Here is a 19,173-nt window from a genome sequence, read left to right on the forward strand (position 1 = left end):
CCAGGTGGACGCAGCTGGCAAAAGACAGGACGCCCGAGGTCAGGAGGTGCTCCCCACTCAGTCCCTCCACCCCGACACCTGTGCCCCCCAGGCCTGGCCCAGCCGCCCGGGACACACTCTGTTCCAAGGCAGCCGCCAGGCCAGACTGCTTCCCTTGCCCTCCCCCGCCACCTTGGCTCCTTGGCCCCACCCCTCCTCCTTGGCCTCCCCCCGCCCCCAGCCCCCCTCCGTCACTTCTGGCCCCTGTCCCCACCGGTCCCCCTCCCTCGGCCTCCACGCCTGTCCCCACCCCTCGCCCCACCGGCAGCTGAACAACGGTGCCCCGTGGCATCCTGCCCCTCTTGGGTGGCGCGGGTATCTGTGCCCTGCCCGCAGCGAGGACTCTCATGCGATGCTGTCAGGAGCCTCGAGGTGGGGAGGCGGTCCTGGGCTCTGTGTGGCCCGGGGTCCTCGCAAGGCCCCGATGAGAGACCCCCATGGTGCCAGCAGCGGACGGCCCCTCCCCCACCCCATAGTCTCCGCCCTTAGGTCCATGGGTTTCTAAGTCCCTGGCCAAGTGCCCTCCAGGGACTCATGGCCCCTCTGTCAGCCTCTCCCTGCCTTGGGCCCTGGGAGCAACCCAGCCAGAGGGGTAGGTGGGGTGGGGTCAGGGGGCAGGTGGGGGGAGGGAAGGGGGGGGACAGGAGGTGCAGCGTGCTACCCCTCCACCCTGGGGCTTCCACACCGTCCCTCCCAGGTGTGCACAGGTGCTCACACCGGGTCACTTTCTCCACTTGCACACGCCTCACAGGACCCTCACACCCGGTGCCATCTGCACACACCATTTTTGAGGAAACCATTCAGGTGTGTGTACACTCAGTATCACTCATGCTCATGCTCACACGTGTGCACCTCACAGACACACCTACACACTCGCTCGCACACTCGGGGCTTTCCTCCCAGGTGTCCTGAGCAGAGCTTGCTTCTCCCTGGTGGGTTCTGTGGGTGGGACCCCAGGGGGTGGGGGCTGCCCTGCTCGGATCCTCATGCCCCCGCTCATCCGGGGGTCCTCAGAGGGCCGTGAGGGCAGGTGGGTGCGGCAGTGCCAAGCTGGGAGTGGCCGTGGAGGGGCCTGGCCGAGGCCTCGAGCAGGGCCTTCTGGGTGGGGCCGAGGCCGGTGTAGGCGCAGGCAGGCGGGGGGCCCAGGCCACTGATATGCCAAGCAGGGTGCGACCCAGCCCTGGGGAGGGCCACACCCCAGGGAACCCTCAGCTCCGGCTTGTGGAACCAGCAGCGGCTCCCTGGCCAGGGTGGGGGCTCAGGCAGGGCCCCAGGGGACAGGCATGGCAGCCGGTCCTCGGCCGCACATGGGGGCAGCCGGTCCACTCTCAGATGAGAAAACCGAGGTCCCGAGACCCAGCAGGCCGTGGGGCCGGGGAGTTTTCCACCAGCTGCAATGTGGACTTGGAACATCGAATCCCAAGGCACGTCCTGGAGTCAGCCCCAGGATGGAGAGACCGGTCACCACGTGGCGGGACACAGAGCAGGGCCCTGGCTGGCTGACTGGGGCAGGGACCTCCTAGATGCTCCCCTGTAACCATGGTGATGGCGCTGGCCGGGGAGGAGGAGGCCGCGTGCTGCTTTGGCACCAGCCAGGAGGCCAGGGGAGCTGACCCGCCCTCCTCCTGGGCCTTCCGTGGGGACATGGAAGAGCCGAGTACCCCAGCCCCGGGCTGACCTTTCCCTGCGAGCCCACCTGCCCATGGAAGGGAGGGGACACCTGACCAGGGGGCGGAGGGGGGGTGCAGAACCAAAAATAAGACGAGAGAGGCCGCTGGTGCCCTAGCAGCTGTTTTTAGCAACAGCCCTAACAGAGGGGGAAACTGAGGCATGGAGAGGTCAGAGGCTTGTCCCCCAAGCTGGCAAATGCTGAGCTGGGGTGGGGGGACATCGGGCGGCCAAGCCCAAAGCCTTGGCGGCAGGGCCACTGTGTCGGGAGGGGAAGACGTGGGGAGAACCTGAGGAGGCCGGGCCCTTTTGGAGACGTGGCTGCACGCTCTCCCGCGTTGTAATGTGGCAGGTGCGGCTCTCGGAACATCAGCGGACCAGGGCCGCCTCCGGACGCTGCGCGCCCCCCAGGTGGCCAGCTGTTCCCTGAGAGCGTCACCGCAGCCCCGTGCCTGCCCTGCCCGCCACGCACTGCAGACCCTCGGAGAGTCCAGTAAGTCTCTGGGCAGCGGCCACCTCCACACTGGCTCCCCGAGGGGCCCGTGACTTCGTGCACTGGGTCCTCTGACAGGTCCCCGGGTCCTTTTGGTCTCCCTTTGACCCCTTCACAGGGGGGACCAGGTGGGTCCCTTCCTGGAGTGGACATTCCCTCTTGTCCTCGCACTGGGGCCTGAGTGACCTGGGATTAAAAGCCACCTTTGATTCAGAAGCTGTCTGTTTGGGGGTCACAGTCCTCAGGACAGGCGGACGGGGTTTTCCAAGCAAGTCCCTGCCTCCCCGTCCCCAGAGAGCAGGCGTGGCCATGGTCCTGCCATGTCCTGGCCACCCTAGCGGCCGGCCCCTGCCTTTGGGACGCTCGTCACCTGTGTGGCAGGACTTTTTAGAATACACGCCTGCTTCTGGGATTTGGATTTCTTCCGTGGAGTTATCTGTTCATGGCCTGTGCGCTTTTCACCGTGAGGACCTCCCTGTCTCCGCTTGCCTGTCCCCCAGGACGCAGGTGCTGGCCACTCACTCGCTGGGGTCCCGAGACCACCATCAATGAAGAACTATCCGACATCATACCCTGAACACATACGTGCATGTTATATATATATATATATGTATCTTCCTGTTCGGTTCACTCCCGTTGTTTTTACATTTACTACATTTTACTCACAAGTGGAAAAAATGTTGCACTCTAGAAACTTTTTTCTTGCCAACATTTGTAACTTTAGCCTTTCTAAATAACCATGCCAATGCTAAGCCGATTGATTTGCTGTGGATTTTAATGGATTTTGTTTATGAAAGGGCATACTTTCCCTCATTTTTCCAAAATATTTTACCTATTAATTACTCTAGCAGTCCTTGTGAATTAAAAAAAATGGCATTGGGACTTGCTTGGAATTGTATGAAAAGTTTCTAACTTGGGGCGTTTTGACAGTGTCGTGACCCCACTGGGAGATCTTGTCCAGCCTCTGTGGGCTGATGTGGTCTTCCTAGAGTTTATTTCTGACAAGTTTGGGCAATTCTAACAGGTTTGCAAACCCAGGCACCCCGCAGGACAGCAGCTGCAGGGTGAGGCCCGGGCAGCCCATCCTCCCCCACTGCCCTTGAGGCAGCCCCTCCCCAGGGCAGGCGTGGGCAGGTCTGGGAGCCCTGGGGGGCGGGCAGGAGAGCGGCCCTCCCCTGAGACAGCGCACCCGAACCCGGAGACCAATGTGCCCGCCTCGCAGGTCACGGAGAGGTGGACGCTTAGCTCTGCAGGAAACCACCAGGCCGAGCTCCAAGGCGGGGGCGCGTCCACACCCTGAATTTTCACTGGAAAAAGTGCCTCACTGCGAGACACTCCTTTCACGGAGAGGGAAACCGGCGTTCCCACAGAAGTGTCCTCTGTGGTGGTGTGGCGGCCCCTCCCAAACTGGAAGCTCAGAGGACGGCTGCAGGAGAGCCACCAGCCACCGCTGGGCTGTGTGGACGGTGGCCCCTGCTCAGCAATGCAAATGCACTAACTACATAAATACATCAATTCTAAACCACACACTGGAAATGCAAATCTCTAATAGTTAATTTTATTTTTATTTCATTTATGGGCATTAAAATTTACAGTTCTTTGATGCTCTCTTTGGTGATAACGCAGCATAAAATAGGACAGCTGCCAATCCCTGGTTTCCTACCCAGCTCTGAAAGAGTTAACAGACAACGGCAAGTCCCTCACTTCTCATCTGGCTCCAAAGGGAATAATGCAAACTGCAAACTTCAGCTGCAAGCTTCCTGGGACTATTAGAGCCCTTAGCAAAATTAAAAACAATAATTTAGGATCCTGACAGGCATTGTGGAAGCACCATTTCTCCCAGTCCTGCTTTGCAGGTGTGCAGCTGCTGCCACGGGCTGCGCCGAGGGCCCTTCTCACAGCCTCGCCCTGCAATGCGTGACTCCCCCTTGGGCGCTGCGAGTTGTTGCTAGATTTGCATTTCCAGTGTGTGGTTTAGAATTGATGTATTTATGTTCAAAAGTAGAGGAGCCTGAAGCTTTCTCCCACGTGACCTGAAGTGACCCTGACATTGCCCAGCGGGCACACCTGAGCAGGTCAATGACACAGCGGGTGCCGTGCGGTGCGTCCTCACGGGCCTTGGGACCGGTGATCACCCCGCAGGCTATGAGGCACCTGACCCTGTGCAGCCAGCGGAGGCTTCTCCGTCCTCTGTTAGACCCAGGGGACGTAGGCTGGGAGATGAGCGCCTCGCCAGTGCTCACTAGGTAAGTCAGAGAACTAGGGTTTGAGCCCAGATTTACCTGTCTGGGAAACCGTGCACTTCACAGTCCTACTGAGCTGTGTCTGACGGCAGGGGGGCACCCGGCCACCTGCCCACGGGAAGGCTTGGGGGGCACCGGGCACACCTGCCCATGGGAAGGCTTGGGGGGTACCCGGCCACCTGCTCACGGGAAGGCTTGGGGGTTACCCGGCCACCTGCCCATGGGAAGGCTTGGGGGGTACCTGACCTGTGCTACTCCTTATTGGGTGGTCTGGGAAGGTGCTGCACTGAGAGCCTAGAGGCTGGGGAGGAGGAGAGAAGGAGGTACTGTGGGAGGTCTGGGGCCAGGAGAACCCCACACAGGCAAGGTGGCCGTCACCATGGGGAGCATCCCCACCTGCCGGGCTGCATGCTCCCACCTGCATCTCCCCCCGCACTGCCTGGCAGCCGGCCTCAGGTCCGGGAGGTTTCAGCCAGGGAGGTGTCAGTGTGTCTCTAATGGTTAGTAGACATAACGCAATGTGATTCTCACTCCTGAAACAGCTGTGTCATCCCCTCGAGGCTGAACTCAGTGCTTATATTTTTCTGACTTTTGTAGGTTCTGGACCTATTTCGAAGTGGAGCCGACAGAATCGACAGGAGGTGGGGGGAGTGTGAGGGGGCGGAGCCTTTGCTTCCCCTGGCCTGGGGGTCCCTGGTCTGGCCCCTTTCCCTCACGGGCCTCTGGGCCTGGAATGTCCTTCTTTTTTCCTACCTGGTCCCGTATTTCATGCTCAGGCAAGCGTCGCCCTCTCAGGAAGCCTTTTCTGCACTCGCAGCAGCAGGACTTGACCTCCAGCCTGTGGCCTCTCACCTCCAGCCTGTGGCCTCTCACCTCCAGCCTGTGGCCTCTCACCTCTACCCTGTGGTCTCTCACCTCTGGAATGTGGGAACTGCAGGGCACTGGCTCCCGGGGCCGGTGGATGGATGCATTTCAGGAGAGATGGCAGCAGCCATGGGCTAAGGAGCCACAGAGCCCTGGGTTCCAATGAGTGACAAGGATGAAGGCAGTGAGGGGACAGGGCAGGTGGGTAGTGACTGTGGTCGGGGGGGACACTCTCAGGAAGTGACCTCTGCGCTGAGTCGGAAAGGGCGAGAGAGTGCTGGGTCAGCAAAGAGCAAAGAGCAGGGGAGGGGACTGGGGAAGGCTGGGCAGGGGGAGGAGGATAGGGGGAGGGCAGGAGGGAGGAGGAGGATGGGGAAGGAAAGGGGCAGGGAGAAGAGGGAAGGACGATGTGTGGGCAGAGGGGGGCAGGAGAGATGGCAGCCCCCCAAGGCAGGTCTTGTGGGTTGCCGGGAGAAATTGGGGTTTTAAGCCCTGGGGTTCTAAGCTCAGCTGGAACCGGGTGGTCTCGTCTGAGTCTGCAGACCCAGTGCGGACAGCACGCGGGGGGGCCCAGGGTGTGAGCGGACAGCCCCCGTGACCCAAACCACCCCAAGCACGAGCTCAACTCTGAGCCAGACCCGTGGAAGGAGGCAAAGGGCCTAGGATACAGCCCCGGGCTGTAGGGGGCTCACAGAGACACGTGCACGTGTCTGAGTGTGTGCATGAGCGTGTGTGATGTGCATCAGTGTGCACATGTGTGCCTGTGAGTGGGCACCCACGTGTGGAAGTGTGTGAGTACGTGCACACGCGTGTGAGTGAGCCCACGTGTGCGCTGCAGGTGAGGGGTGTGTCTGCGGCAGCAAAGTGGAGAGGTGCCACTGCAGCCTCCTGGGCTGCTCCAGGCAGTGCCATGCACAGGGACGGTGTCGGTGGTGCACCTAGGGGCTCACGATTTAAGGTTCGGAAAAGTCCACATCAAGGCGTCCCCAGGCGATGCTTTCTCCTGGTCCCGGCGCCCTGACCCTGGCAGAGTGCATGGCGGCCTCTCCCGGCCTCTCCTTCTCTTCCGGGCCCCGCTGATGTACAGCTTCTTGCTTTCATCTCTCTCCCTCTCTCCCCCTGAACTTGGTTCCCTTATAAAGGAGCCCAGTGGCAGTGATAACACCCCCTGACTGGGCTGGGCTGCACCGAGACAGAGATCCTTCTTGCAGCCGGTCCGACCTACAGCAATGGATTCGAGGTGAGAACATTTTCCCGGGGCCCACCCAGCTTCTGTGCCCCAAGCCACCCACGGAAGGGGCCGCACTCCCCGGCCAGAGCAGGGAGCACCGTGAAAGGAAAATGGTTTTGTCAGCAACTGGCCTCTTAGAACCTGGCGTGGCCTCGGGACAGATGAGTCCCGTCGGGGCTGGTGACATGCGCCCCATCACTGGCTGCCTCTGAGCCCTCTCTGGGGTTCCAGGAGAGGCTCGGGAGCAAAGAGTGAGAAATAAACCACGGCAGGCGAGCACTTCTCCAGGGAAGTGTGACCTTGAAGAAGCCTCAAGAGAAAAAAGATCATTTGTGCAAAGACATTCTTCAAGCATGGTGCCTGGCGCTGCAGGCCGGGAGAACTTGCCCCACGATCTTGGCAGGGGCCCCACTGAGCCAACTCCGGAACAGCGCCTGAGGCCGCAGACGCATTTGCTAAAAATTGCAGCTACGTGGTCACGTCCCCGTGGCCCAGGCAGCACGCTGCTCTGTAAACTGCCGTCAGCACAGACGAATCCCAGAGACGCACACTCGGAGAGACGTAAATATTTTAATATTCTTTGCATTCTTTACCTTCTTGTTTACATTCATTTAAAAAAAACAAAACTTGATTTATAAGGCGTTTTTTCCACCCGACGGGGCAGGAAAGCAGCTGGGGGCTGGGGGCTGGGACTCTGCCTTCCCTACTGCTCCCCAAATCCGGACCCCCCACATCCCTGCTGCCCAGAAAGGGGCCCACGAGGAAAGAGGTCATTCAGGCGTGGGTCGCTGGGGTGCTGGACAGATGGAGTTCCCTGTGGGGAAACTGAGGCCCGGGACTGGAAGGGGTGTGCCCTCGGGACGTCCGTCTATCCCGCTCACCATCCCCGGGGCCTGGGCCATTTGCCCATCCGCACTGCAGCCGCCTGCCTCTGGGGACCCATCACGACCCCTAGCTGCCCTGCCCGGGGCCCTCCAGGCCTGTGGCACTCCCTCCCCCTTCTGTCCCCCTCTACCAACAGCACCGTGCCTGCCCCACCCCCGTCAGGGTCAGATTCCCGGCCGACCCAGGCCGCGGGGCTCGGCCCCTGCTCCCTTCTTGCATGTGGGGGGAGCAATTTAGGCAACGACCCTCGAGGATGTCGGGCTACAGTGAAGGCTTTTCCAGTGTGGTACGACCCAAGAGATGTTTGGGATGAACTTACGTGAAAGAAGCATTTATTTGGAATGTAGATTTAACTGGCTTCCTGTCGTTTATCCAGCACCCGGGTCTGCCCTCTCGGACAAACAGGGGCACCCAGGGAGGTGGGGGGGGGGTACGGGCGGGGCCTGGGGGCCCTGACTGGGGGTGAGGGCACACCCCCTTGCTCCGTGGTCCTGAGTGAGTGCACGGGAGGTGGGGGGGCGGTTCCTTGGAGTCCACGGAATTAGCCGGGGGTTTCCTCAGCCTCGGGATTTCTTGCTTACGCCCTGGGGGTCCCACATGCCCCCACCGGGCCCTGTTCAACCCAAAGGGGCCTGATGGCTCTGACACCCCCGGTGCAGGAGTCAGGAGCAGCGGATAAGCCATCGATGGGGGCGGGCAGAGCTGTGGGGAGCCGGCCCCACCTGCTGTGACCCCCACTGTGGGATCTCAGGGGGCCAGGTCCCCGCTGGGCCGTGAAGAGGAGCCACCATGCAGCTGTCATGCATTCACCAGACGTGATTAGGCACCTACTGTGTGCAAAACTGAGCCTCGCCGACATGGATGGGGTCCTTGGGTACAGGCGCCCCCAAGCAGGACTGGGGAGCAATGCCCTGGGGTGGGCAAGGCCCTCCCCTCTGGGGGGCCAGGCCGGGCTGTCGGGAGTGGGGTTCCCTGGGCAACGCGTTGTTGTGCTGGGGGGTGACATGCTGCTGGGGTGCCGGCCCCATGGGCACCTCCAGCCTCCTCTGCCCCGACGACCAGTGTCGCAGCTGCGGTGTCCGCCCAGGCCCCCCTGAGATGGGAGAGGACCCTCTCCAGGTCTTGAGGTTCATCAAGCCCAGGGCAGCAGCACGACTCAGCCCTTCCTGCTTTCCTGGTGCCACTGCCTGCTGGTTCTGGGGGTACATGTCTGAGAGAGACACCCCTCCCCCAAGGATCCCACAGGTCAGTGGGGGACAAATGTGGACACAGCCGATGGCAGCCCAATGGAGCATGAAATGATGCCACCCGTGGGGCCAAGCAGGAAACCAGCAGGTACTTCTGTCCCTTGGGGAAATCACGGATGGCTTCCCGAGGAGGTGTTGTTTGGTTACACCCCAAAGGATAGGTGGAACTGCCCAGACCCAGGGTGGGCTGCGAGGAGCAGAGCTTCAGGGGACAGGCTGCAGGTGCCTCAGATGTGGAGCCTGAGCAGGGGCGGCCGGGGCCACTCAGAGAGGAGCTGCAGGGAGGACTGGGGTCGCCTCCAGGCAGGCCAGGACCAGGCCGGCCTTTCTCGGACCGGCTCCAGAAGGGCGGGTGTTGGGAGCCTTCCAGGGGGCCTGCACCAGATCACAGTCTGCTGCCCCGCAGCATCTGCTCGGAGCCCCCAGTGCAGGCCGGAGGTAACGGCCATGTGCCCTCACCTGTCTCCACCCGAGACTCCCGGCCCAGACAGGCCCAGCGGAGCAACCAGTCCAGATGTCCAGTTAGTTCCCAGGAGCCAGGGTCCAGCCCACCTGCCCCCATGACACATGCCTGATCTGAGAGAGGAAGGGGCATTAACGAGGGGCATGGATGACACAGGACAGCCTGAGCCTTCATCTGAAACGTGAGCCCTGAACTCCTGAGCCCTGAGCCCTGAGCCTCGAGCCCCGAGCCCCGAGCACCCAAGTCCCTGGGCCCTGGGCCCTGAGCCCCTTCATTACAGGAGTGAGGGGGGCTCACCAGCCTCTCATGTTTTGGTTAAGGGTTTCGTCCCGGTAGGAAACAGGAAGACACAGCACAGCTTTTGGTAAACAGCTATAAATATATTTCAGTATCGATACTACACAATAAATAGTTGGTACTAAATAAGTGAAATGAGCAGTAGGACCCCATCAGGCTCTGGGCATGTGGGCCCGTTTTCCTGTGGCTGTGCCGGGGACACCTTCAGGGAGCAGCACCAGGTCCTGGGGGCCTGGCCCTCCACCCCCACAGGTCTGCAGCCCCCGCCCAGCTACCTTGGGAGCCTGAGCACGGTCCCTGCGGCCTTGGGAGGCTTGGGGGTGTGGGGAAGGCACCCTGCTGACTGCACTGGGGGGAACAGGTGGGCCAAAGACCCGCAGCTGCCCTGAGGCTGCCCCCAGCCCCATGACCGAGGCAGACACACCTTTTGGGGTACAGCAGGCAGGCTGCAGCTCCCCGTGTGCAGACGAGGTGAGGGGGCCGAGGCCAGGGAGGGCAAGGCAGGCCCCATGCGCCCAGGGTCACTGGACCTTCCACTGTGGCCTCGGGCTCTGGTGGGCATCGCCACCCTGCACGCGGCTTTCACGGAGGGGACACGGCTGTGGAGATGGGACCTGCCGGCCCCGAGGAGCTGCACGGCTGGCAGGGAGGGCAGGTCCGTCTGTGGGTGGGTCAGCAGATGAGTCAGCGGGTTGGGCGGGGCCGAGTCTCCCCCTCCCTGCCCGGCCCAGGCGCCCTCACGCCCAGACGGCTCGCCATGGGGCGCCACCACCAGGGACCCCAGAGCTGTCTCTAGTGTCACGGTCACTCACCCGCTCGCCTCGGCCCTGGACCTTGGGGACTGAGTAACAGCCTGACCCACCCTCCTGCCGTCCCGAGGGGGACGGGGTGGGGACTCTTTTAACCATCAGAAAGTGGGGACTTGGAGGAGGGAAGGCACATGCCGAACACCTAGAGTCAGGTTGCTGGTGAGCACGTCCCCCACCCTGGGAGGGGGGTCGCTGGCTCCAGGGTGTAGTGGGGAAACTGAGGCCCAGAGACGAGGCTGGCAGGGTGGTGAGCACGGGACAGACGCAGAGCTCGTGCCTTTTCCAGCTCCGGGAGCCTCTGGGGAAGGTGAAGCTACAGGGTCGAGCTTTCTTTCTGCCAAGCAGTGGGCCTGGGGGCCTCCCCCGGGGGTGACAGCATCTGGCTGTGGGGGGCCCTGCGGCGAGGCGGCCGCTTTTCTGATCCCTGGGCCACGGAGGTAGGCAGGGGCCAAGGCGCGATGAGTCCTGAAGGAGCCTGGGGAGCCTGACAGACTGAAGGGGTGAGGCACCCCGAAAGGCTCCCACGTCCTGTGACCCGTCCTCTAAGGCCAGCATGGCAGGTGATCGGGGACCCAGACCCACGAAGCGGCAGTGGCTGGGCCACGGAGCCCCTGCAGACCCAGCCTGGCCCACGGTCACACCTCCGGCACCTGCCCAGGCCCGCGGGGTCTGTGTCCAGTCTAAAAAGTGTGGAGGGAAGACTCTTGACAAAGAGCTGAGGCTCCCCCTCCCCGAGGCCAGGCGGGCCGGGGCCTCCGCAGGCAGCCATTGCGCACAGGACCTCGGCGCACGCATCTTCACACACATCGTTCCACAGCCAGAAAACGGGGTTCAGCCCGTCGGGGAGCCCCTGCTGACCTGTGACTGTGGAGGGAGCGGACCCTCTCGTGCTGCGCGGGGGCTCTGCCCATTCCCTCCCACTTCCAGGTTGGCCGCTCACAGCTCACGCCCCAGATGCCCCCCCGGGCTCTGTCCCCAGGGCCATCGAGGACGGCAGGCCAGGCTCAGAAAGCTGGAGGGACCGTCCTGCCTGCCCTGGGGGCTGGCGGCCGGCGCGGGTCTCGGGCAGTTCTGAGTCCCCCTGTGAGCCTCTCCCAGACCCAGGCCTTCGACCCGCGGGTGCAGAGGCTGAGGGAGCGGGGCCCCAGCGGCCGCCGGGAAGGGGCAGGCGAGGCCGGCTGCGGGCCGGCACTGCAGGGGTGTGGCACGGGGCTCGGCTGTTTTCCGAGGTAAAAATTGATATAAACTTTTCCTTTAAAGCAAAATAACCGTAGGAGGTGAAACCGGCCGGAATTGCCAGCCGCAGCTGTGTCCTTCAGCAGGAACCAGCCGGAGCCACGCGAGCACCGCGGCCTTGGGGGTGGGCGGGCTTGGGCTGTGGCCAGGACGCCGGGAGCGTGGAGGCGCCGGCCGGTGGGACAAGGCGGTGCGATAGGAGCCATGGTGCGGACGGTAGCGCCAAGGGCCCCGCTGGCCTCTATGGGTCCAGGTCAGAACGGACCGGCCAAGCTGGACCCTCTCCCTGGGCCCATCCATCCCAGGCTGGCAGTGATCCCCTGCCCCCCGCCTGGGTGCTCAGGGCCCTCGGGGGGCTGAGGGAGGGAGGCAGGGGGTGTGGCCGGTGGGTGCTGCCTGCCCCCAGCCCCACAGAAGGGTCCAGCGTCAGCCCGTCCGCAGCTTCAGCACCCTGGACAGGGGCTCCTTGGCGCTGGAGTACAGGAGGAAGGAGCCGGCGGCGGTGCGGAAGGCTTCCCAGTCCCGGCAGCCGAGGGTCGGGAGGCGGTGCACGGCCACGAAGCCTTCGTACCCCTGCCACCTGCGGGGTGACAGACGCAGTCACCGTGGGGAAGGAGAGGAAGCGCCGGGAAGGAACCGCCCTCCCAGGGCTCCTCCAGCCCGTCCTGCTCACAGCTCCGTCCACGCCGCCACTGAGCATGCGTGGAGGGGCAGCGTGTCTCTGGGCTCCGCTTCTCAGGTTGTCATTTTTGCAAAGAGGGAAAGTGAGGCTCGGAAGGGGAGCTGTCTGTCCGGGCCCCTGCAGCTCTGACACCCCGGGAACCCAGCCCACAGCCTAGGGCACTTTTGTGCCTTCTGCAGGAGAGGCATGTGTGCACTTCCAGCAGCTTTCCCTGCGGACGCCCACCGCCCCTCCCCTCGGCAGTGACGCCCAGGTGCCCTTCCCTGCCCTCTGCTGGGCCGAGCACAGAAATGCTGGTGGACAGCCTCCTCCGCGTTTTCACAAAGGACCCGCTCCCTTTCTCTGGTCACCCCAAAGGACACCGCCCCGCCCCCTGCCCTGCCAGGTGGTCCTGAGTGGCCGGTCAGCCTGCGTCGGGTTTGCCCGTCTCAGGTACACGGGCTCATCAACCGCTTCACTGTGTGGGGTGCAGGCCCAGAGCGGGGCTCTGTGGTCAAAGGGCACGAGAAGTTTTAACTTTAATATTTTCCAGATTCCTCTCCAGAAAGGCTGGGGTGGCTCCTGGTCCGAATGGAGAGGACTGGACGCACCACGGCCCCAGGCTGCAAACCCACCTGCCGCAGAGCACGGCGCCCTGATTTCCAAAATGTTCCCAAAGGAGAGCCTGTTTACAACGACCAAATTCTGATAGTTAATGGACAGCTTTCACTTTTCCTTCTGAAAATTCCCGTTCATAGCTTCTCCTCATTTTTACATATTAAAAATATATGATTTTTTAATTTGTAAGGTTTATTTTTTTCTGTCATATGTTTGGCAAATGGTTTGTCTTTTGAATTTGAATAGGATGCATTTTTCTAAATAAAGCATATAAATTTAGTTCATCAACTCTAGTCATTTTCTTTCCATCCTCATATAAGGAGTCTTTCACGCCTCCTTGGTATAACCTTGGTTTAGACAAAGTTATCTTTAGCTTTTCTTCTAATATTTTCATTGTTTATTTTTTATATTTAGATTTTTAATCCACGTAAAGTTTAGCTTTATTAATTCTGTGAAATGAAGGTATAACTTTGTTTTCTTCCAGACTGACAGCAAATTATTTCAACACTTAAAAAAAAGGATTCTGTTAAAGAATGCATCCTTGTCTCATTGAATTGAAATATAACATTTATCATATTAGATCATCATAAATTATTGGCTCCATCTTATCCCACTACATATTTCTTTTTCACCAAAACCAAATGTTTGACTCACATGTTGTCAGAGCCTTTCTTCACTATTCTCTTTCAAAATTTCCTTGGTCATCTTTGAAAAGTTATGCTTCCTTGTGGATTTTTACATTATGTTGTCCCATTGAAAAATCCCCAGCAATAAATTTGAAAATCTAAAGAAAGTTGATAATTTGTCTAGTAAAATATAGATGAGCAGAATTTTCTCAATAAGAAATGGAAACCCTGAAAAAGCAATAACCGCAGGAGTAACTGGAAAGCGGTCAGATCCCCCTCTGGGCAGGCCCCAGGCCCAGGGCACCCATCCAACCCTCAGTGAGAGCAGACAGGTCCTGTGACTCGAGCGCTCGTCTGCAGGGTGGTAGGTGGGCCTGGGGGGGTGTTTGGTGGGTGGGTAGAGTCTCACCTCCAGCGAGTCGCGGTAAGAAAGCACAGAGCGACTCCATTCCCTACCATGTGCACGCCAGCCCCACCGCACCTGAGCGCATCGCCGGCAGGAGGCGTCCGTCGTGGGTGCGGGGACCGCCTCTCACCAGTCGCGACCCTGGTCCCCCCCACCCCGCCCCAGGGAGCCCCCAGGCAGCGTCACGGGGGACGAGGGCCGAGCACCACCGCCTCACGGGTCACGGGAGCAGAGCTCCACGGACGTGCTCACACTCAGGACTGCCCTGGAGTTCCAGCTCCGTTAAGAAAACCACACAAACCGTAAAAATATGAGCAATAAAGAGGCAGCGTTGTCTGTGCGTGCAGACGTCACTGTATTCCTAGAAACCTCGTGCAGCTCTTCTCGGGAAGAAACCTGTTAGAATTGGTACGATGGCTTGGCTAGTGGCTAGACCCAAAAATGACTATCGTGAGGACGGCCGGACATGGAAAAAAAAATCCCGTTTATTCTACCGAAATCCTCAAAAAACTCATAGAAAAAAAAATGTAATGGGGACGGCACCGGCGTGGGGTGCACTGGGGATCATAAAATCTCACCGGACATAAGGCAGGTGGAGACACACCAGAATCTTGGGTGGAAACATTCAAAAGGAAAAAATAGCAATAGCTCTCAAGTTAGGGGGTCTATTTACGGAATCCAAAGTGAGAAGGTCAGCACGCTGCGTGGACGTCCCTGGCTATGCCACGAGGAGGGCCCGAGCCACCTCTGCCCAGGTGTGTCCCTGCCCCAGGTGACACGCGGGGCGGAGTGGAGCCTCGGCAAACCCTCCTGAGGCGGCGGCACCTGCAAGGCGTGGGGGGCCTGGGCAGTTCTTACCTGTAGATGATACTGTTCACCGAGAAGGTATTTCCATCGAAGGAATTTGCGACCACCAGGAAGTAATCTTCTCCCACCGAGAAAAACTCCCAGTCCAGAGCGCTAACAGAGACAAGTGGAGAGGGATTAGGGTGCGCGGCTCCGGGCAGCCGGGGCCTGACCCACGGCCAGCTGTCTTCGTGCCAGAACTTGGGGGCCTGGTCCCACCTCCGAGACTCCCAGACAAGGAGCTCCAGGTAACACAGCGAGCTGGTTTGTGCTGCGGGGACGGAAAACAACTGCTCACTTTTAAGGGATTGAATTAATCAGATAAGCAGTCATGCTCACCTGCAGTGTTTTCAGCGTGCTTTGGGGTGCTGCCCAGCGCTCCTGGCTGCTTCCCCTCCGACCTACCGAGGATTTGTTGGGGTACACACACTGACCCTCGGTTTCACTGCAAATGAGAAGCTCCCTTCTGTCTTAGACAAAGGCCTGCCGGATTCGGCTAAGCGTGAGCCTCTCTCCAGAGACAGCCCAGCCCTGAGGGTCTGGCCGGAGGCTCTGGGACGGCCACCCCCCTGCCCCGAGGTCCCGCCTCGGCCTCACACCTGTCTGGTCACTGCAGGTCCTGAAGCCCAGCGGCAGGCAGGCAGGACCCAGCCTGACCTGTTCTCCTGTTTGGGCTTTTCTTGTGTGTTCCTAACATGATACATCCGGTAAGATAAGGTGGATTGTAAGGCTTCAATTCACGGTATCATCTAGAGGAAACACCCTACAAATCCTACGAGGGTGTCGGCATTTCATAAGCGCCAACATAAGTTCCAAATGACAAAGACACAGGCTTCACCATCCTCTAGGGAAACTGAGTCCCAGGTTACAGCCATTCTACAACTAATTTCTAATTATGGTTCATTCTAAAACTCACTTTATTCTAAACTTCATTTTAAAACTCATGCATTATATTTTAGTACAAAGCTTATTTTTGGAAAGAAATGACCTTTAACGCTGGGGTTAACGTGGACCCCCCTTCTGTGGAGGGCAAGTCCTGCCCTGGTCTCCCCTTGGCCCAGCCCATGAGCGCTTTGTCTCCTATTCTGAGACTGATTTTTTTCTTTTTTAAGTTTTAAAAATTGTAAGAGTGACATATTAATAAAGAAACATTGTAAGCATTTGTAGATCAAATGGTTCAGAAGTATGGGGGGGTAGGGGAGAAAAGCCCTCCTGCCCCTCCTGCCCCCCACCAGAGCCCAACCAGGGGCCTGGCTGGAAACCGGTGCTTCCAGGCCCTTCCCTGCATTTGCAGAAACACGTGCCATTGCGAAGCACACACTCCTGTTTTCCTTCACTCAAATCGTACGGTGGGACTTTGTTGTTCTCTGGTTGGCTTGTTCACTGAACAATTTATTATTTTATTTTTTGATTCGTTGTTGTACCGTTCGGCTGAAGACAGACACGACACTCAGGAGGGGTCTGATGAGGGTCTCCTGAGTTCAACAAGGAGTGAATGAACAGGCAGAGCAGCCCTGGTTCCAGGCTGGCTTTAGAACTGGCTTTTAGTACTACCTCAAAGCTTATTTACCCAAAGGGAGCCCAGAAAAAGAAAGAGGTCCTTTAATCCTGTATAGATTACTGTAATGCCTGGATACAACCTAGAGTGTCTTAAGCAGATAATCACAAAGTATTGACAAAGTCCCTTGAGGGATGGGAGAAAGAATATGGAATTATTAAACCTTACCATCAGGGAGTCCCCTGATACTGGGTCAAAGTTTAGGGACACCAAATCAATAGCCCTCGAACCTGAGGCTTACTCTTGTGAAGCTTATGTAGGTAGCAGAGAAGCTTAGACTACCTATAGGTATGCCTAAGAGTTACTTCTGGAGGACCTCTGTTGTTGCTCAGATGTGGCCTCACTCTCTCTAAGCCCAACTCTACAAGTGAAAGTATTGCCCTCCCCCCTACGTGGGACATGACATCCAGGGGTGAAAGTCTTCCTGCTGACGTGGGAGATGACTCCCAGGGATGAATCCAGACCTGGCACCATGGGATCAACAATTCCTTCCTCACCAAAAGGGGGAAAAGAAGTGTAACTAATAAACTACCAGTGGCAGAGAGAGTTCAAATAGAGTCGAGAGGCTACTCTGGAGGTTGCTCTTACACAAGTTTCAGGTAGACCTTGCTACCTATCATAACCTGCCAACCCCCAACCAGGACCATTCCAGCCAATCCTAAAGAACACCTAGGGCAATATATAAGACTCTACAAGGGTGGTGCAATGGTGGTTCAGTGGCAGAATTCTCGCCTGCCATGATGGAGACCCAAGTTTGATTCTCGTTGCCTGCCCATGCAAAAAAAAAAAAAAAAAAATTTACAAAGGTTCAATGCACTAGGGTAACTTTCCAGAAACCTACAACCTCCAGATGGGTCCCTGGACCAGATAAGTCCTGAAACCTAGAGGGCCCAGCCTCTCCAGAACATCAGCTAGTTAGTTCCATCCATTCCCCTGCCCCATATTACTGACAGCCCCTTCCAACATGAAAAGTTAGAATGGCCATAGCCCAAATACATCTGAAGAGTAGGACAGAGAGATCAAAGGTGATGGTGGAGTTATATACAGAAGATAGAATCTGACAAACAAATATGAGTGCTGAATCATTAAATTGATCTTTTTTAGACTCCAGTATCTTACAGCAGCTAGAAGTAAAAAGCTAAAATTGTGGAATTGTAACCCATGTCAAAGTCTGAAATATATTCTACAACTAATTGTGGTGCTGTGCTTTGAAATTTATTGCTTTTTTGTATGTATGTTATTTTTTCACGAAAAAAAAGTCGATTGTGATGATTAAAAAAAATATTTATTCCCTCTAGCCTCCTATCTTCTGGAGCAGCTAGAAGGAAAAGTCTGAGATGATGCTATGGTGGCCCATGAGACTCTGGGATCTGTCCTGCAGCTACTCATTGAAGAGTGCTTTGAAAATTTGTTTTTTTATTTCTTACCCCTACCCACTCCCCTGCCCCACGTCCTCCCTGACCTCACAGCTGCCTGCACATATGTCCTCAAATTGTCAGGGGGAGGCAGACGTCGGGGACTGAAGGCATCTGTGTCCTGGTCCGGGTGGCACGAGGGGGCCGGGCATTCCCATGGCCGAGATCTGACCTGCAGCTGGTGCTCACACGGCCCCTGGCGGCCGGAACAAGCCACTGCCCGGCGAGGAGCCAGTCCCACGTCCCTGCGGCCAGCACATTCCCGCCCCCAGGTGAACATGCAGACCCGGTGCAGCACCGCTGTGGAAATCAGACCTTAGAGGCAGGGAGGGCAGCGCTGCCGCCATAAGCCAGCCCCTGCACGGAACCCCCTGGGCCAGCCTGCCCTTCTCATCGGCCCCTCGCCTGGACGCGCACCTGCAGGTCGGGATGTCCTGAAACTTGACGAACATCTGCGCGGTGACATTCAGCTCGTAGATGACGGAGTTGATGATGTAGGAATCATTTTGAACTTGCATTTCAGCATCGTAGCTGTGACTGTTTGCCACGGCGAGAAACAGCCTTTCTCCGATGTGGAAAACTTCCCAGTCTGCAGCTCCAAACGTCTGGGATGAAAAGAGGGAATGCAAAGATGGCGAGTGAATAAAGATATCCTAAAGAGCCCACACATGCCGCTGTCCTGAGGAAATGTGACCCACAGATGTGGCTCGGGTGCCCGCTGCACTCCAGGAGCCCTGGGTGGGCACGGACACGCCGCCTTCTCAGCTCTGGCTTTTCTCGCACCCCCTGGCCTCACCAGCCCCCATTTGCCTTTACTAAAGTGCCAGACTGCACCTCTATCCCAAGAGGTGACACACATGGCCTGCTAATTAGCAGTGTGTGCCTGCAGCATCCACATACCCAAATGCTGCCCATCCTGTAAAGGCCGGCTGATGTAACACTTCTTCCAGGGGGCCCTCCTGATTCCCCCGGTCTTGGCCCTGAACTCTATCTTCCTGCAGGTTGTGCCTGGCCTTACGGATTTGGTTGTGGGTTCCCTTTCACTCTAGGGATAGTGCCCCATTTCTGGGGTCCCGTGCACATTGTCCCTCCTAAAATAACTTTCACCCTAAGGGCACGGTGTGTGGGGGATAAGGCTGGACTTTTATATGTCTGATGAGCTTGGCACCTTGCACAGCAGACCCCCAGCTGGGTGAGCTGATTTTCATACAGGGGAGGGGCCCATGAGGAAGAAAGTCATTTCCAGGCCCCTGGGGGGCCCCTGGTGTGGGGGTACATGGGGAGGAAAGGGTGGAAAAGGCAGGGCCAGGCTGAGGTGCAAACCCTGGATGGGTCTGAGCCCCAGGGGGGGTGCTGCGGCAGAAAGTAGGAGGGCCGTTCTCCTGGGACACGACGGGGCGGCAGGGAGGAGGCCCACTGGGTCATTTCTTCAAACGTTGAGCATTCTCAGCTCATAGTCAGAGATCTACTCCTAGGTCTTTACCCAAGAGAAATGAAAACCCATGTCTGCAGAAAGTCTTACAGAAATGTTCTTAGCAGCCTTACTCGTCGCAGTTGAAGGCTGGAAC

The 19,173-nt window shown here is 58.3% G+C and overlaps 1 protein-coding gene across 1 annotated transcript in view; it reads right to left on the reverse strand.

The window, feature by feature from the left end:
* Positions 1-11,839: 11,839 nt before the first annotated feature.
* The window catches only part of TSPEAR (thrombospondin type laminin G domain and EAR repeats), a 259,806-nt gene continuing 252,472 nt past the window's right edge, over positions 11,840-19,173 (reverse strand). Inside the window, exons 10-12 of the mRNA XM_077119166.1 lie at positions 18,023-18,210; positions 14,645-14,746; positions 11,840-12,055 (exon numbers count right to left, since the gene is read on the reverse strand). Of these exons, the coding sequence (XP_076975281.1) occupies positions 11,902-12,055; positions 14,645-14,746; positions 18,023-18,210 (444 nt within the window). The 3' untranslated portion in view covers positions 11,840-11,901. The remainder of the gene's footprint in view (positions 12,056-14,644; positions 14,747-18,022; positions 18,211-19,173) is intronic.

Source organism: Tamandua tetradactyla, chromosome 10 (assembly GCF_023851605.1).
Source record: "Tamandua tetradactyla isolate mTamTet1 chromosome 10, mTamTet1.pri, whole genome shotgun sequence".
Taxonomy (NCBI): domain Eukaryota; kingdom Metazoa; phylum Chordata; class Mammalia; order Pilosa; family Myrmecophagidae; genus Tamandua; species Tamandua tetradactyla.